General features: G+C 40.2%; 1 protein-coding gene across 9 annotated transcripts in view; it reads left to right on the forward strand.

Moving 5' to 3' along the window:
- Nucleotides 1-11,733, forward strand: part of KHDRBS3 (KH RNA binding domain containing, signal transduction associated 3) — a 198,895-nt gene extending 187,162 nt beyond the window's left edge. For 5 of the 9 annotated variants that reach the window (XM_032254238.1, XM_032254299.1, XM_032254260.1 and 2 more), the window contains 4 exons: nucleotides 372-430; nucleotides 2,252-3,386; nucleotides 3,803-3,861; nucleotides 11,440-11,728. In XM_032254238.1, coding sequence (XP_032110129.1) covers nucleotides 372-430; nucleotides 2,252-2,343 — 151 coding nt within the window. In that variant the 3' untranslated portion in view covers nucleotides 2,344-3,386; nucleotides 3,803-3,861; nucleotides 11,440-11,728. Of the gene's footprint in view, nucleotides 1-371; nucleotides 431-2,251; nucleotides 3,387-3,802; nucleotides 3,862-11,439 lie in introns of all 9 variants that reach the window. The other 4 variants (XM_032254249.1, XM_032254304.1, XM_032254282.1 and 1 more) reach the window with 3 other exon arrangements.
- The last annotated feature ends 6,293 nt before the right edge of the window (nucleotides 11,734-18,026 follow it).

An 18,026-nucleotide genomic window follows, 5' to 3' on the forward strand; every position in this document is an offset into this window, starting at 1 on the left:
CTCTTGGCACACTGGGCTGGAATTGTCCACGCACATCCCCCTTCTCCACACACTCCCAGTCTTCCCAAGTCAGGTGCTGTCTCGGTATTCCCCCATGCACTTTTAGGCACTTACAGTGTCTTGAGCGGCCAATTGTTGTGGTTAAAATGTCAAAATGTATTCTGTATTAAAATTAGGGAGTTAGACAAGGGGCCTCTGATGATCCTAAAGTTACGCTTCTGCTCTAGAACCCTGTGATCTCAGTGGGAATTTCTTTGAATTTTCATTCCTGCCCTTTATTAGTTGTCTTTAAGTTTTACAAGACTTCATTGAATACTGTTGAAACTCACAGCCAGATCATTCTGTCCTGTGTTTTGTTTTGTTCACTGCAGTGGTGCTGATTACTATGATTATGGACATGGACTCAGTGAGGAGACTTATGATTCCTACGGTGAGTGACTGGCCAGAGCGTGTGAAGAGAGGGAGGAGAGATGGTCATAGAGAACCTCAAGGTTCTTAATGGGAAAAGAAATTTATAAGGACATTTGGACTCTGAAACAGCGGCTTCCTGCCAATTCATTTGTGCATATCTAGCTATTTTTAGAGGCTCCTTTATTATTTCTGTATTTAAAGAGGACTGAAGACTTGCCGAAGATTGCATGAATCCAGATTCTGAACTTAAATTTTATGTTTGGGTTGATTGCCGTGTGCTGAATTTCTCACAGAATAGTTTTTCAAACTGCAGACACTTAATAGCTGGATCTTTTTGAAGTGTCTTTGTTTCATGACAGTAAAGAGTGGTTCTCCCACTTTCATCTTTATATTTTAATTCATTTCTAATCTCAAGCCCTCTGAAAAATATTACACTGAAAGTCATTTTATAAAGGTTACAAAAGTACTGAGCCAAGGAGGGAGATACAGGGTCTGTAAGCTTTACACGGCGGCAACTAAACCCCTCTTAATTCAGTGGAGCTGGTAGAGATGCTGGGGACTTCGTGTCCAAAGTCTCACTATGCACAAGGATGACAGGTTTAAATAAAATAATCGGCAGCAGCAACATAATGGTAGTAAGAAGAGCTTTTGCCGCAGGGCAAGGAGATCAGAAAACATGAAGCTTCAATCAGTGGCAAAGCTCTGATGAATCCCTGGTACCCAGTGCAAGTGAATCAGGATTGTGGTTAATGGATGTTAGGACATGTCTCTTAACAGAACTGAAAAACCGTTTTCCCATGTTAAACCTTTTGAAGTGCATTTTGTTGTATCACCTGCCCAAAGCTGTGTTGGCAGCACCTTGGATTTTTTTTTTTTTTTTTGATTATTTTTAATAAACACTTAAGAGAAATATGTTGGTTTGCTGAATGCAGGGTACCTAAATTGTTGAAAGTTAGCTTGAGGGAATGACGCTGATTGCATGTTTTGTATCAAAAGAAGAGGTCATTTTAAGCATTTTTCCTTCACAGCTTTTTAAATTGGTCTCTGTGGACACATGGCTTTTAAATTGCTGTGTGTTGCAGCAGGGATGTTAACTGTTTGATGTCAAAGACTTGTAGATAGCTCATTCAAAGTTATCTTCAGGCTGAACAGCTGTTTAATTTCAGGAGATAAAGATGATAGAATGTCCTTTGTTATTAATACCATTGTCCAGTACGGATTTAGCATTATGATGAATGAAATCTGACGTGATGTCATTAAGTTTATTTCATATTCATGAAGTGTCACTGAGAAGTGAAGTTCAACCCAATGCAACTTCCTTTCAGTCTTTTCCTGAAAACACCTGTGAAAAGTGAGGTCGTGTTTCCCTTTCTCAGTCTGACCCTTTCCATTTTGCTCTCCAGGTTTCTTCTCCTTCGTCTTCACAAATGTTTGTGTTTTTTCTTTGTTTTTGCTCTGGGAAGAAGTCTGATTGATCCTTTTCCCATTCTCTTTTCCACTCATAAATGTCCTGATGTTTAGCAAAAGGCAGTTCTCTTTGCTACCTGAGCTTGTGAGCTATTGTTAAATGAGTAACCAAAAGGAAAGTCCTTGCAAAGTTGGTTGCCATTTCAGATACAAAAACCATTTTTCTTCCCATGCTGACAAATTGAGTGAGATGATTATTTTTCCTTGTAATTTTTTAAGTAAATTCCTTGTTTGTTTTTCTTTTCAGTACACCAGGGATATGTATTTTCAATATGACATCTACCTTTGGTTCAGGGCTAAGTTAGATTCTGAAAAATGAAGCCTGTGGGATTCTTGGCAGTGATCTAATTGTGATTCATCTTACTGATTTTAGGGCAAGAAGAGTGGACTAACTCAAGACACAAGGCACCTTCAGCGAGGACAGCAAAGGGCGTCTACAGAGACCAGCCATATGGCAGATACTGATTGTACTGTCTGATGTTGTGAAATAGCCAATCTCCACCAGTCCTGTATACTGTTCAAAGTAATTTTTTTCTATGAACAATCCCTTTTTAAATAAATCAAAATGTTTAAAATCTGAATGGATGGAACTTAAAACTACTTTGTTGAAACGTCAACTTGGGCAGAAACACAAAAAAAAGGACATGTAAAATTTTGTTATTTCCAGTCTGTATATGAAAAAATAGGTCATCAAAAGGGAAAAAAATAACTTTGATTAACTAGTGTTAAACAAAAAATAGGTTTACTAAATATGTTAATCTATTCTTTAATATAAGCCTCACCTTTCATTTTAAAGGTTTCCATAGAATTTAGTTATTTTATCTTTCAGCCATATGCTAGTTTTTTTTTTTCTCTTGCCAACATGCGTAAAAAGGGAAACCAATTACAAGTGCAAATAATGTGGTATTCTTTTGTAACTCAAGTCTTGAAATGTTCTGTAGTGTTAAGCAAAGTCTTCTCTTGCTTGATACTAAATAAACTTTTGAAAGAAATTTTGTGTGTGTGAGCTAACAATTTCATGTTTTTTTTTTTTTATTTATTTAAAAAGGCCTTCATAAATAGTTGTAAACAGGGAAAGAATTCATTTAACAATGCTTGTCATAAAAGGGTCACACTAAACATTGTACAATTTATTTTAAAAATGGTATAAAATTAAATGTACCATTATATACTCACCATAGATTTAAATGCTGTTTAAAGAGTCCAAATGGTATTGAGCTGCTTGAGTGGCACGTTAAACTACGCAAAACCAAATCTTGTTAAAAACTGGTTTTAAAATAACTACTGGATTTTCTGAAAAAGATGTGATCAGTTTTCATCTTGTTGAGCGTTTTTTCACTAGTGCAACTTTGGATTTTTTATGAGAATTTTGGTACCTTAATGAACACCTCGCTCCATGCTGGAAGCACTAAGCACAAAGCTTTTAAAGACTTTCTGGCTTGACTAATTGAGGTCGCACTCGCCAAGGCTGAGGATGTGTAACCCTTAAACGGTCTTCATTTTCAAAGGTAAATAAATCAAATAAGATTTTAATCTCACTTAATTTATCTTAATATAACTAATAAAACCAGAGCGATTACAACTTAGCAAGTTTCATTATCCATTTTAGAAAAGTTTTAAGATCACCTAAATTCTCATTTTAAAAAGTTTAATTTGTTTTAGTAATCTAAAAAGCCTTAGTCAGTCAGTTTAATTGGGGCCAATTATTCCCTATTAAACAACTGTAAAACCTCATAACTAGTAATTTGTAATACATTATTTGGTTAGTAATTCAGGGCACTTCTTAAAACTGACAAATATTTAATAAAGTTATTCTTTAATCATTAAGCTTTTTTAATTGTAGATTATGTAAAATGTTTAATTTTTACTTCTTGGGGGATGTTTTTCTCTTTATTTTGAGTAAAAAGGTCTTTTCTTTTGTTAGGAAATGACAGTCATCTTGGAATGTCGAAGGAACTGGTTGCACACCTGAAGGAAACAAAGGTAAGTTTGCCTCTTGGTTCCGGTGATTCTGACCTGCTATGGAAGATGAAGACAATTTCATGCTTATCTAAAGTCACATGGAAAATCTCCCCTGCTGATTTCCTATTACTGGTGATTAAGTCAAATTAACTACAAAAGCCAGAAAAGAAGATTCCTGAATCAAGTCCAACCCAGGAAGCTTCATTTTAAGCGGCAGAGATTGGAGGCTCAGGTCATCCTGATATTTAAATATTCAGATTACTTTCAATAGCGTGAAAAACATTTTCCAGATTATTTAGGAAAGAGAGCAGTTTGCCAAACTTAATATATAATATGATCCCAATTTTAGTTTTCTGTGTGTATGGGCAAAAAAATTACACAGATCGGCTGGAGATTTTTGACAGTATTTATCTTAGTCTTATGGAAGCATGATTTTCTGTGCTTCTCAATTTTATGAAACAAATTATAAGTATTATAAAATGTACTTTATAAAAATTACTTCTTAAAATATAAAAATCTGGGGACCTATAAAGGAAAGATATTATTTTCATCCCTCTGTTCACATTTTCTTGTTTTTTTTCTAAAGCATAAAAAAATACTACGTTGGCTCTAATCTTCCAGAGAGTATTATTTTTTCAGTATTTGTATTTGAGCTCTGCCACTTAACTGTGTGACTTTGGGCAAGTCTCAGTTTCTCCATCAGTTCAGTGAAAATGATGCTTATCTCATGCATTTGTTAGAAGAATTAAGATAATATTGTCAGAGTGTTTTGCAACCTGAAAGTGATCCAGTCATGTAAAGTTTAATTGTCAAAGTTGTATTCACATGTTTAATATATATGAAAAATATATGAGCTTGTTTTTTTCTTAATAGCCAAAGTTAGCCTGAAATAATTAAATTACCTTTAGAAAGAAGATAATTCTCATCATTTTTGTAGACAAAGTAAGTTTATTGTATTTTCTTTTTGTTTGTCTTTTTGGATTTTTGTTGTTTGTTTTTCTCTAGTACGGAAAGGGAATGTGACGTTCACCACATCTCTGTATTATGTAATATTATTGAAATTTTTCACGGTTGTTTTTCTTTATTAAATGGTTTTTTAAGGAGTTGGCTTACAGAATAATAAGTTAAGAATTATGGATAGGTAGAGGGTCCATCCTCAGGTGCTCTTCAGAGTTAATAGAAAATACCATACAGTTTTATGTTTATTCTCATTTTTTCAAAGCACTCATAGCTTTATCAGACTGTAAAAAGGGATTGTGACCCAGAAAGGTCCAGAACACTATTGGACAGGCACTTTCCTACTTGTCCTTCAAGATCTTCTCTTATCTGGCTGATACTCCAGCAAACCGTATTGTTTTCTGTTTCCATGGGAAGGCCCTGCTGTAGATAAGCCCATCTTTTCCTGTCTCTAAGGGCATATTGCATTGTTCCCAAATCTCTTCCTCTTAACTTTTGTTTTCTCCCCTTGGAATTCATTTATCTTCTCATATGACAGCATCCATGGAACATGAGCTCCATACTGGACACAAAAGAGGCACTGGTCATACAAAGGTTGATAACACATGGAACCCTGTATTCAAGTACTGCAAAACCAAATGGAGGTGACAGGCCCATAACAAACAACTTGCTGTCCCCTGTATCTTCACATGAGGAAAACATACTTGTCCTTCAGAACTCAGCCTCATGCCCTGTCTTCCATGATGTCCTCACCGGTTAAATCAGGCTGTGATTCCTCCACCGTCTCTAAAAAGCATGCTTGGTTTCTGTTTCTTCTTTTTAGTATTGGTATCCTATGACTTATATTGCTTGTAAGTTGCCGTAATAGCTAAGCATGTGCTTATAATTTTCTGTAAATTATTTTATTGAATCCTCACAGCCATAAGAAGGTATCATCTACATTTTAAAAAGGAAGAAATTTAAGTTTCAGGAGGTGAATTTCACACTTATGTTGCTCATGTACCTTATACTTAGTAAAGCCCAGATTTGAACCCATTGACTTTAATCCAGAGCCTTTGATGTTAACCATTTTGTTATACTGTCATTCTCAATATTATAGTGGCTTCTCCATTGGATTAAAGGCTCTTTAAGAGCAGGAGCCTTTAATTTTTGTTACTTTGTATCACAGAGAGTATCTCACACCAAGCTGAGCATTGTGAATAACTGCCCTCTTCTCTTTCTCTACCCCACCTTGCCCCAGATTCCTTCATGGAGGGAGTCTTTGGCTTGTTTAGGTTCTGAATCTTCTTGTACTCAGGTATTCCAAGTCAAATCTGTATCAGTGTTTACTCAGATATATTTCCTGAACACCGGCTGTGCTGCAGACAGTAGGAAGACAATGATTAAAGACATCATTGCTGTCCTTGCAAGTGCCACAGTCTGCTGGGGAAATGGGCAAAGACAAAGCCTGTAGAGCTCGGACAGAGATACATGTGTTTTCTAGGCCCGTGGAAGGGGGATGTGTAACCCAGGCAGGGTGGTCAGAGGTAGCAGAAGAGGCCCGTGGAGATATTAAGACCAGGAGAAGATAGCCACACAGGGCAGGTCCTCTCGGAGCATCCATATTTCTGCTCTGCCCTTCACCCGTTTTGTGACCTTGAATCCATGGCTTAACCTCTCATAAAAAGAGTCTAAACTGCAGGTTCCCCACTAATAAAAGAGACAGACATGTTGCCTACCTTAGTATTGCTGTGAAGATTAGAAGCATGCCTGGCACAAATAAAGATGTTCACTCATTAGTTTCTATATGTAAATTTTTGCAGTTATAAGGAAACATCATTTAGGAAACTTCAGTTATATTAGATAATTAGAGAAAGAAACGGACGATGCTGGCTGCCTAGGATGAGGGACATGTAATGAAGGGTCTTGCAGGTTCTGCTAAGAAGCTCAAATTCAGCGCAGCCATTTTCAAGTATGGTATCCTCTGCCTTTAAGTTTGACCTACTGCATTCCCTTGGGCAGATATAGTCCCTCGTTTAGTCTGTTCCAAAAAGAACTCTACAAACTTCTGTTTTCACTGGTTAGTGATTTTATAACCAGACAATCAGTGCCTTAAAAAATAGGCACTCTAACTTTCTCATCCTCTTGTCCCCCATCTCTTTACATAGTTATTTGACTATGTAAGTGTTTATTTAGTAAGTGAATGGGATTGTCAGTGTGATCAAGAGGATTCCTAACAGGCAGTGTTAGGAACGGTTAACCAAGACCCCAAAAAACCCACACAAATCATGTTAACAGTACCACAGTTTAGATAGTCAGGCTCCCTTGTTTTAACTCAGAGTTAAAGACTCTGGTCACTGTTTACAGAGACAGGTTCCAGAATTTAAAACTAATGATTTGAAGAAAAAATAAAATTGTAGAATCAAAAGTTAAATGAAAATATAAAACATTTTATAGAATATATGTGACATCTAAAGAATAAAGTATATTGTTTTCTGTGCAAATTATGTCTGATATTTATATTGATATTCAGTGTTTCATAGGGATAGAAAGGAAAAAAAATCATTATTTTAAAATAACAATCTGTTTTATGCCTGATTCTGTTTTGATTTCTGATTGGGAAAGGCTGCAGATCATTTTTCAATCTGAATTTCACCCTTCTGTATCAATGGAAAATTCTGTCCAGTTGAAGTTGATTCTGAAATTCCTTTTTCAGGAATCTCAGTTATGTATTTCAGCTCTTAGCTCCCATTGCTGAAGTCGTTTTTCAGATCTTTAATGTGATGAGTCCTTCAGTGACTTTCAGGATAAAGCTCAACCTCCTTGGCTCTGAACATCAAGCCCTGCGTGATTCTGCCGCTGGCCTCGTCAGCTGCCTGGAGCACAGCATGCTCTGACCCCACCCCGCTGTGGTCCAGCCCTGATAGATTGAAAACCATCTAGAGCTTTTCTAGCAGTGCCATTCTCTGCCTGAAGTCACAGTTCCTTACCCTACTCAAATAAATGAACACAGCTGAGTGGGCACAACTCTCACCCAGCTCTTGGTCTAGCTAGTTGTTGCTGGCCTGTCAGCACTTCTAAGTGAAACTTGAAGCATCCCCTCACCCAGGAGACCATCCCTGGCCCACCGTCTTCGCATCTAGTCTGGGTATAGAGTCTCTACTGTGGACCCTCGTCTTACTCTATGAATTCTGCAGTACGCTATCCTGAGATTGTCTGTTTGTTTGCCCTCCTTTCCCTCCGACCAGATTGTAAACATCTTTAGTGCAATTACCATGTCTTATGCCTAATAAGTGGTAATTGAACAAGTCATTGAATGTATGAGTGAATAAAGTGAATGTGGTAGCTGAGTGGCTGATAGTACAGGACAATGTACTAGGTCTTGCTTGTCCTTATTAGATTAAGTTAGTCATCCTTTCATTCAAGGAGAACTTAGCAGGTTATTAAGTTCTGTCTTGTGCATTTATCTCATTTGAACTGCTGCTGGCGGGATTTATGTGTCTGCTACCTAACACAGGTACCAGTACCTAACAGACAGTCAAAACAAGGAGATGGAATAAACAAAGAGGTACCATTGTGAAGTGTGCGTGGATGGTGATGTTATCCTGAGGCTACATTTCTGTTCTGTTTGTTGATGAGTTTTTCTCCCTGACTGCAGGACTTTAAGTTCCTTGAAGATAGAAGAACCATGTCTTATTTGACTTGTGCTCCCAAATTCTAGCCTACTGCCTGGCATGCAGACATAGTGGGAACTGACCAGGTGTTCAGTGAGGAATGAATGAGTGAACAAATGGACCTGTAGTTCTTGAAACACTAACAGTGAGCACACTTCAGTACAGACAGTCCCTGACTACAATAGTTTGCCTTAAGACATTTCCCCCTTTACAATGGTGGAAATGTAATACATGTTCAGTAGAAACTGTACTTCAAATTTTGAATATATGTATCTTTTCTCTCACTAGCCATGGCAGTATGATACTCTTGCAGTCATCAGTGAGCCATTTGGTTTTTCAGTTTGAGTACAGCATTCAAAAATTACTTGAGATATCAACACTTTATTATAAAACAGGCCTTGTTAGATGATTCAGCCTAACTGTATGTGAATGTAAGTGTTTTGAGTACATTTAAGGTAGGCTTAGCTAAGCTATGTTTGGTAGGTTAAGTGTATTATATACATTTTCAGCTTAATGTTTTTAACTTGCAATGAGTTTATCAGGACATAACCTCATCCTAAAATGAGGAACATTTGTGTTAATTTGTTTTCTTAGTGGAAGTGTGATGTTTCCATAACTATTAGATTTTTTCAATGATAAATGTGAAGTTGGAAACCAAAATAAATCCTTTATTTAGTCGGTAATATGTGTGCTTGGTACAAAATATAAAATATACACACAGTGGTCTTCATTCCCATCCTTACCCCCACATATCCACAGGCAGCTGTTTGTAGTGGTTTTCATGTATCTTTCCAGAGATAGTCTGTGGATATAGGTAAAGCACTTTTTAAAAAATTATTACTGTTTTTTACATAAAAAACATTATGCTATTTGCTCCCCTCGTTTTACTTTGAAGTATGTCTTAGAGCTGATTTTCTGCTATTTTATACTAGAAAGCTACCTTTTTCTTTTTATTGGCTGAATAATATATATATGAAAGAGCAATAATCCAAACAACTACTGACAGACATGTAGTTAGTTTCTAATATTTTGCTCTCATTAAAGGCAGTGCAAGAAACCATGTTTATAAATATCTGTGAAATGAATTTTTAAAATAGACTTACAGGGATTTTATAGATGTTTCCCATAGAGGTCATGGTGCATCTTAATCTGCTTTTCTAAAAGAAACCTAACTAAATGCTATATGTATTCACTATGGTCTACAAGATTAGCTCCTGTGACCACAGCAGAAGTTCATCTGCTCAGAAGCTTCTGCTGTGGTCACAGGAGCTAATCTTGTAGCTCCTGTGATTTAAAATGGTGTTTTATACACAACACGATGCCTGGCATGTGGCAGGCTGGATACCTGTGTGATTTAGTGAGGAGAGGAGTGTGTGCTGGGTCCGGTATGGACACCTCCTGGACGCTCCCCTGTGTCTTACGGGGGAGAGCTGAAAGTCCTGCAACCCTTCCTCAGACTCGTGCCGGTCTCCTCGCATTCCTGGAGCTTATTTACACCAGCAGGTGCATTGCTAAGGGCTGGCCTGTGGTAGGGCCGGCTTTGCGGGAAGGACGATGGCCACACCAGGGTAGCAGGAGAGGCCTATAGGCTCTCTAAGGAAACAGACGGGATCTCCCCTAGCACTGCCCTGCATAGGCTCATTGCCCACCTCTCCTCTTCTCTGGTTATCCAGATCCTGCCATTCCTTCAAGATCTCTTCTCTCTCCCTCAGCCAAAAGAGCCTTCTCTTCTCCCGCCAGGGGAACCCTGACTGAGAGGACTGGATTGGCAGATGTCTCATTCTGACCCTCTGGTTGACGGGTTGATGCTGTGTAAATGTCCTTCATCCCTAGTATGCTTTTTGAGGGTCACAAGTGTGTCTGTCACATTTTATAAACTTCAAAGCATTCAGCACAAGCCATTCAAGAAATATTTATTGGTTAATTAAGGCAATGCCCTCATCAATAGATTTACTATATTAGATGTTTAACTTTTTAAAGTATTCTCCTTTAACAGTTTGCATCTGATTCATCCTAGCAGTATGACGCTTTATGCAGGTGACACTAAGACGCCCACTGTGTCCCTGGCACTCTGTAGTAATCAAAGGCTACAGAAGGGCAGAGACGGTGCAGAGGAGAAAGGGATGAACTGGTCCGAGGACAAAGGAGGAAATAAAACCTGAATGGAATTTCAAAAGTCAAAATCTTACAAGCCAGGAAGGGAGGAGAAAATGTTAAGACATGATAAGCTACTACAGGTGGGAGACGGGGGTGTTGACTAAGACACGATATGACGTCACCTGTTTTGGGGACATTTAAGCAGTTGCTAGATATAACGTGCTGGGAGAGAAATGACAGGGATGCTTCTGGAGAGATAGGAAGTGGCTGGGTCCTACAGAGCCATCAGTGATGTACTGAGTTGTTTTGAGCACCCTTTGTGGTATTGAACAGTTACCTAGGGCCTTGGACTTGTGTGACCAGAGCTGTGAGAAGCCAACATCACCACCACGATGGCCATTTCTCCACTGTGATTGTTTTGTTTTTTTGCGGTTTTTTTTCCTGTTCACCAGCCAGTTGTTAGTTTTGTATAACACATCAAAGTAGGTTATTTCGGGTTACGTAATTTAAAAAAAAATTAAATATGTCTGAAAATTCAGTCTCTTCTTGGGTAACAAGAATGCAAGGACTCTGCCAGGGTAGACCGCTAGGAACTCATAGGTTAATATCTGAGATTTTATGTAAAACAAGGCATTGCTATTCTGCAATCGCTCCATAAATATCATAATGGATAGTAGTGGAATCATTAATCATTTGTCTGTCTTTACTGAACACAAATATTTTGTGTCCTTAATTTTAAGGATTCTGTTTTGCATTGTTTTCCATAAACATACTTATTTCTATTAAGTTTCTACTTGCCTGCTTCCTCTAAACCCTGCCATTCCCAACAGAGCATATAGTTATTATTAATTTCTTGATATATACAAATATATTTCATTTTCCTCTCTTTCAGGAACTTTCCTTCTATTTATGGACTGCTTAAGAATAGTCAACTCACCAACGTGCCTAGTCAGTAAATGAATCCACTTGGGAACTTGAAAATCATCTCAATTAATTTTTTGTTTGCATAATTTTGTGTTCTGTGACATGCTTTTATTATATGATTATGCTTTTAATTTGAAGAACCTACTCTTTAAAAAAAAAAAAAAAAGAAGAAGGAAAGAAAATCTATCTTATTTTGTTGTCTCCCAATAACGAAGAGAATGACTTGTGTAGTAGTTAATAAAGGCTGCCTATTGAAATCTCTTCTGCTTTAAACATAGAAAAACAAACTTGTTATTTCAGCACAGGTCTAAATTTTGTACACTTGAGAACCACGTACAGCTGCAACTCACTGCAAGAAATCAAAATTCTACACATATTCCACATTTGAAAATGATTTATCCATCTCAGTTATGGACCAATAAATATGAAAGCGTTATGCAAAAAGCATTCTGTCACATAAAAGGTTAATTAGAAAGGCTTCTCCGGGAAGCAGAGCGGCACTGTCAGAATGGAAACCTGATTTTCAAGCCTTGGTGTAATTTATGGAATATGAAGGTCATAATCCCTGTGGACAGTATTTTTCTGTTCATTCTCTTTTCGTCATTTACTAGTGCATTGTGATTTTAATTCAATACGCCCCAGGAGGATGTGTTTTATTTCTTCTGTTAGAAGCTCGTGCAGCATGTTTCCTGGTCTTGGAATTTCAGGAACCGTCTTGCACATTGTTAAATTGTCGCTTTCTTGCCTCAAAGACACATTTTTTTGAGGCATTCACTTTTTACAGCATGCTATGTTTGGAGCATTGTGTTAATGACAGAGTGACTTCAAATAGTTGAGCTTTTTCTTATCATCGTATGCATTCTAAAACATAATTCTTTTGTACCTTTTAGATGTGTCCGGTACACATTTCTCCATCTCAGAAATGCATGGAATACAAGCCTGTGTGTTAGAGCAGTGGCTCTCTGCAGCAAGAGCTGTTGTGCAACAGTGGAGGGTATGTGCCTGTCATGGGGCCAGCTCGGGAAGGCTAGGGACAGCCGGGAAGCAGCTTCACACACCCTTTTGTTCGGAATTAGTTTTAAACAAATAGGAACTTTAGAACATAAGCCAGACTGTGGTCAATGAAAAAGGATTTGAACTTCCTTTTTGCTTGCATCCTTTTTACCTGCTGAGTCATTGATACAAATCACAAATCTACAAGTAAAATCCCATGTATTCAAACCTCCTGACTTCTATCCGTTCCATTCTCCTTGATCCCACTCCTACAATCTTAATTTTGGCTTCTTCTTTTACTGCCTACATTATTTAATTCATTAAGCACACTATTAAGAACTTAACTGCTGGCTACTGTCTTACGTACGAGAGGGGAGAAAAAAAACATGGGGTGTTACCCTGGAGAAGCTTACCTCCCCATGGGAGGGACAGGCCACACGCCATGAGAATGTCAGGTTCTGATGGAGTCTTGGAGAAAATTGTGGTAACAGGAAGAGGGGCTAGACTTTAATTAGAGTAGGTGAAGTAACATGTTAGCAGGGACCATAAGAAGGAACTAAGTTACATTCAGATACTAGCACGTGCAGAGGTCCTGAGGAGTGAGCGTGTTTGGGCACTTTAGGAGCAGCAAGGATGCCAGAGCACAAGTAATGGAGTGAGCAAGGGATAAAGAATTAAATGAAATCAGTAGGCTGATTGGGGGCCAGAGAATAAAGGGCCAATTTTGAGCTTTAATGGGAGCTGTTGGGCAGATGGGAGGAGGAGCTGAGCACAGGCCTAGTGTGATCCAGTGTCTGAGAATAAGCTATGTGGCAAGGTGCGGAGACCCCTTGGAGGCCACTGCTATGAACATAAGAAGGAATGTGGACATAGTCCAGGGTGGCAGGGTGTAGCCACTGAGAACTAGATAGACTTCAGGTGTATTTTGAAAAAGTAGAGCCAGTAAGACTTAGTGCACAGAGATGCACTAAGTTGTGAGATGGAAAATAAGTTGGATGATACAAAGATTTTGGTCCAGGGCCATTGGAAAACTAGAATTGCCTCTTTCTGAGATGGGAAGATTTTAGGAGGACAAGGTGATTTTGTTAAGTTTTGAGATACAAATCTGGAGGTGGGGGAGAGCTCAGCTGGAGATAGAAATTTAAGAGCCATCAAAATATAGATGTCATTTAAAGCTATAGTGTGAATGGAGATCAGAGAACAGACCCACGAAATGTTACATCACTTGTAAGTCAGTGAGGTGAAGGGGAACCAGAAAAGGAGACCAAGAAGGAGCTGCCGTGAAGGAAGAAGAGAACCAAGAGCAGCGCCCTGGAGACATCTGAAGAAGGATTTCAGGGGAAAGGGATGTGGTCCTTTGCTGCAGACAGATAGGCCAAGTGAAATGAAGACTGAAGATTGGACACACATAGTAGTAACAAAAAAGTCATCGGTAGCCTTGATTTACCTCATAGAGTGAAGGCTTGGAACAGGTTCAAGAAAAATGGGAGGGGAGGAATTCATCTAGTAAAGTCTTTCAAGGATCTTGCTTTAAGGAATTGTTGGAGAGGGGTATAGAGTTGAAATAACAAGCCTGAGCATGTAGGAGGGAGAAGTGAGGGCTGCTGGGGAGGTGTCCGTGAGCAGGTCTGTCTGTGCACGCATGGCCTAGGTGGGTGCAGAGGCAGGACGGTAGACAGACGACAGTAGCACGTACATTCACAAGCCAGCAGGTTCCACAGTTCTGCTGCCAAAGCTCCATGACATAGACATTAAATGGTGCGTGTTCCACCATGACCAAAATCCTTCAGCTTCCAGGCTACCTTGCAGATTCCTTGGCTTAGCAGGCACATTCCTTCATGATCTTCCTCCTACCTACCTCTTTAGCCTTAAATTTCCACTATGATAACTATCAGGTAAATTGTAACTTCCGTGCCATCTTGGCATGGCTATCTGTTGTTTTATTCAAGATTTTCCAGGAAAATGAGTGATTTTTAACCAGAACATGGACATTTTAGGTATTACATTAGGAGATTCTGGATCATATTTAGATGGCCTCCTTAGACGGGGCTTTGGTGAGGGAAGCGGGGTCCTGCCTTATTCCTGCCAGGTGGAAGGAGAAACAGTCCAGGTTCCCCATTTGGCCTCTGTTGACAAGGGGAGGGGAAAGGAGGACCTTCTTGCTTCTTGCTGGGCAGGTTCCAGGTCTTACATAGCTGACACTGATAGCATCCTGGCTCCACTGGCATGATGTGTGGGATGTGGCAGCCTCATTACCACTGAGCAGTGGATGGTAAAACAGACTCCACTACACCTCTCTGACACCACCCTAGCTTGGTGGGGAGTAGGGTGTCTCCTTACTGCCAGGCAGACGTCCAAGTTTCTCCCATAATGTCCACTGACACCATGGGGTGTCATTGCCACCAAGCCGACAGGAAAGTCCTGCCTTTCTACTTGGCCTCTCTGACACTAGGCACTGTTCCACACCCACATGCAGTTTTCACTAGAGCCACTGGGAGCTGCTTGTAGCTTTTCAGATTGGCTGATCTTTTTCACTTCTTTACATGTATCCTTTTAGCTGGTCCACCTCACTCTGCTTCCTCTAACCCAGTGATTCCCAGCTTTTTCAGGACATGGCACATAAAGAAAATTACAATATATGCCGAACTCACTGGAGTGAGTGGAGGAGACCCAGAGCTCATTAACCCTAACCCTAACCCAGCCCCCAGCTGCACCAGAAGCTGAGGAAAATCAGTGTTTTTGTACACCCGTCACCCATTCACAGCACTGATTTGGAAACTCAAGATTTTAGCCAACTCATACTCATTCTTCAAGACTTAGCCCCAAAACTCTAACCCACATCACCCCGTACCTATGTCATCGCACTGTATTAGAGTCATCGTGACAGTTTCTGTCCTCCCACTAGGCTTTACAAGCCCTTGTCTTAGTCCCTTAGGGCTGCTATAACAAAATACCTTATTCTGGGTAATTTGTTTACAATAGAAAGCTACTGCTCACAGTTCTGGAGGCTGGGAGTCCAAGGTGCCGGAAGATTCAGTGTCTCGTGAGGGCTTGATCTCTGCTTCAAAGACGGCACCTTCTGTGTGTCCTCACATGGCAGAAGAGGGCAAAAGGACAAGGACGCCTCCATGACCCTCTTTCATAAGGACACTAATCCCATTCCTAGGGGGCAGCCCTTATGACCTAATCACTTTTTATTTTTTTGGAGACCAGGTCTTGCTCTGTCACCCAGTCTAGCATGCAGTGGTACAGTCATAGCTTGCTGCAGCCCTGAATGCCTCAGATCCCACATTGGATATTATGTTTCATCCTGTGAATCTGGGGGGACATAAACATTCAGACCACAGCATTCTACCATTGGCCTCCCAAAATTGGTGTCCTCATTTCATTCCAGTGGCCCCAAAAGTCTTAACTTTTTCCAGCACTAACTCCAGCGTCTGAAGTCCACAGTCTAGTCTAAATCAGATATGGTTGAGACTCAAGGTACAATTTATTCTGATGCAAATTCCTCTCCAGCTGTGAAATCTAATGTGAATGGGACAGGCATAGGATAGACATTTCCATTCCAAAAGGGAGAGACAGGAAAGAAGAAAGGGGTAATAGATCCTGACCAAATCCAAAACGAACAGGGCAAACATTTAGCCTTAAGCCTCCACAATAATATTCAACTCAAAGTCCTACATTCTGGACACACTGGGGTGGGAGTTGGGCCTCCAAGGATCCACAGGGCTCTACCTCCATGGCTTTGCTGGGTGTTAATCACGTGGCAGCGCTCACAGGTTAGAGCCTCATGCCTGTAGCTTTATTGCTGTAGTTTCCTACTGGTAACTCCACCAGTCTAGGGTCTCCAGAGTGGCCCTGCTCCTAAGGCTACACTAGGTATTGAATAATGGGTGCTTTCTGCCGTGGTCCTGCCCCTCCGCCTCCAACAGCCCCACTAGGCACTACCACCTCTCAAGATCTTCAGTTGCCTTCAGGGTCATTCTTCTGTTGTCGATGAAATGCACCAGGCTTTGCCCGTTCATGCCAATCTCCTTATCCAGTGGTCTCTTAGCTACACCTTTGGCGTGACTCTCTCATGAACACATTTTCTCATTCTCTGCAGGCTGAGATTTTTCCAAATTTTTGTTCTGTTTCCTTTTGATTATAAATTTCATTTTTTATTTCTTCTTGCCTTTGACTATATGCTGTCAAGAGAAGTCATGCCACACCCTCAATACTTCGCTTAGAAAGATTACTTCTGCTAATTATACCATTTCATCACTTGCAAGTTCTCCCTTCTCCAAAACACTGAGACATGAACACAATTCAGCCAAGTTCTTTTCCACTTAAGCATGGCCTTTCCTTTAGTTTCTAAAAACACATTCCTCATTTCCGTCTGAGACCATCAGAATGGCCTTAACCATCCATACTTCTATGAACATTTGTTCACAGTCATTTAGGTAATCTCTAAGAGGTTTGAGGCCTCTACAGCTCTCCTCTGCTGAGCCCTGACCAGAATCACCCCTAAGGCTGCTGTCATGGCAGTGTACCTCAGAACTCTTCCAACCTCTGCTCATTACCCATTTCCAAAGCTGTTTCAGTTTTTTAGGTATTTGTTACAGCATGACCCCACTTCTTGGTACGAATTTTGGTCTTAGTTTGTTGGGGCTGCTGTAACAAAATACCTTAGGCTAAGTGGTTTATAAACAATAGAGATGTATTGCAGTTCTGGAGGCTGGGGAAATCCAAGATCAAGGCACCAATAGATTCCATGTCTTAATTCGGGCTGCTATTTACTTAAAGATGGCACCTTCCTTGTGACCTAACATGGTAGGAGGGGACAAGAGAGCTCACTCAAGCCCCTTTCAGAAGGGTACTAATCCCATATGAGGATGGAGCCCTCATGACCTAATCACTTTACAAAGTCTCCGCCTCTTAATACTATCACGTTGGGTACTCCTGGCCCACAGTCTCTCATGAGGTAGAAAGCTGTCAACTAGGGCTGACGTCATCCGAAGGCTTGGCTGGGGCTGGAGAATCCACTTGCAAATTCACTCACAAGGCTGTTGACTGGATGTCTCCATTCCTTGCCACATGGGCCTCTCTGCAGGCTGGCTGAGTGTCCTTACAACATGACATTTGGCTTCCCCAGAGCAGGTGTTGAAGGGAGGGAGAGTCCGTGAGTGAGGGACACACAAGACAGAAGCCACGGACTTTTATACCCTCATTTCAAAAGTGACTTCACATTACCTCTACCACATGCTATTTGTTAAACACCACTCCTGGTGCGGTGCAGGAGATCACTCCACAAGGGTGTGGACGCCAGGAGGCAGGACCACGGGGGCTGTCTTGGAAGCTGGCTCCCACCTGGGAAAGGTACATTACATCTCAGTGCCTTAGGGTCCTCACCTACTAAATGGGGATAGTACGGCCTACATAAAGGGTTGTCAGAATTTAGTGATATGTGTGCCAAGTCCTCAAAATGAAGCCTGACATATAGTAAGCACTTGATATATATTGGCCATTTCTATCATGGTAATACTCTCCCACCACACACACACACACACACACACACACACA

The sequence above is a fragment of the Sapajus apella genome, unplaced genomic scaffold (genome assembly GCF_009761245.1).
Source record: "Sapajus apella isolate SASKATOON/1434 unplaced genomic scaffold, GSC_monkey_1.0 scaffold3, whole genome shotgun sequence".
NCBI lineage: Eukaryota > Metazoa > Chordata > Mammalia > Primates > Cebidae > Sapajus > Sapajus apella.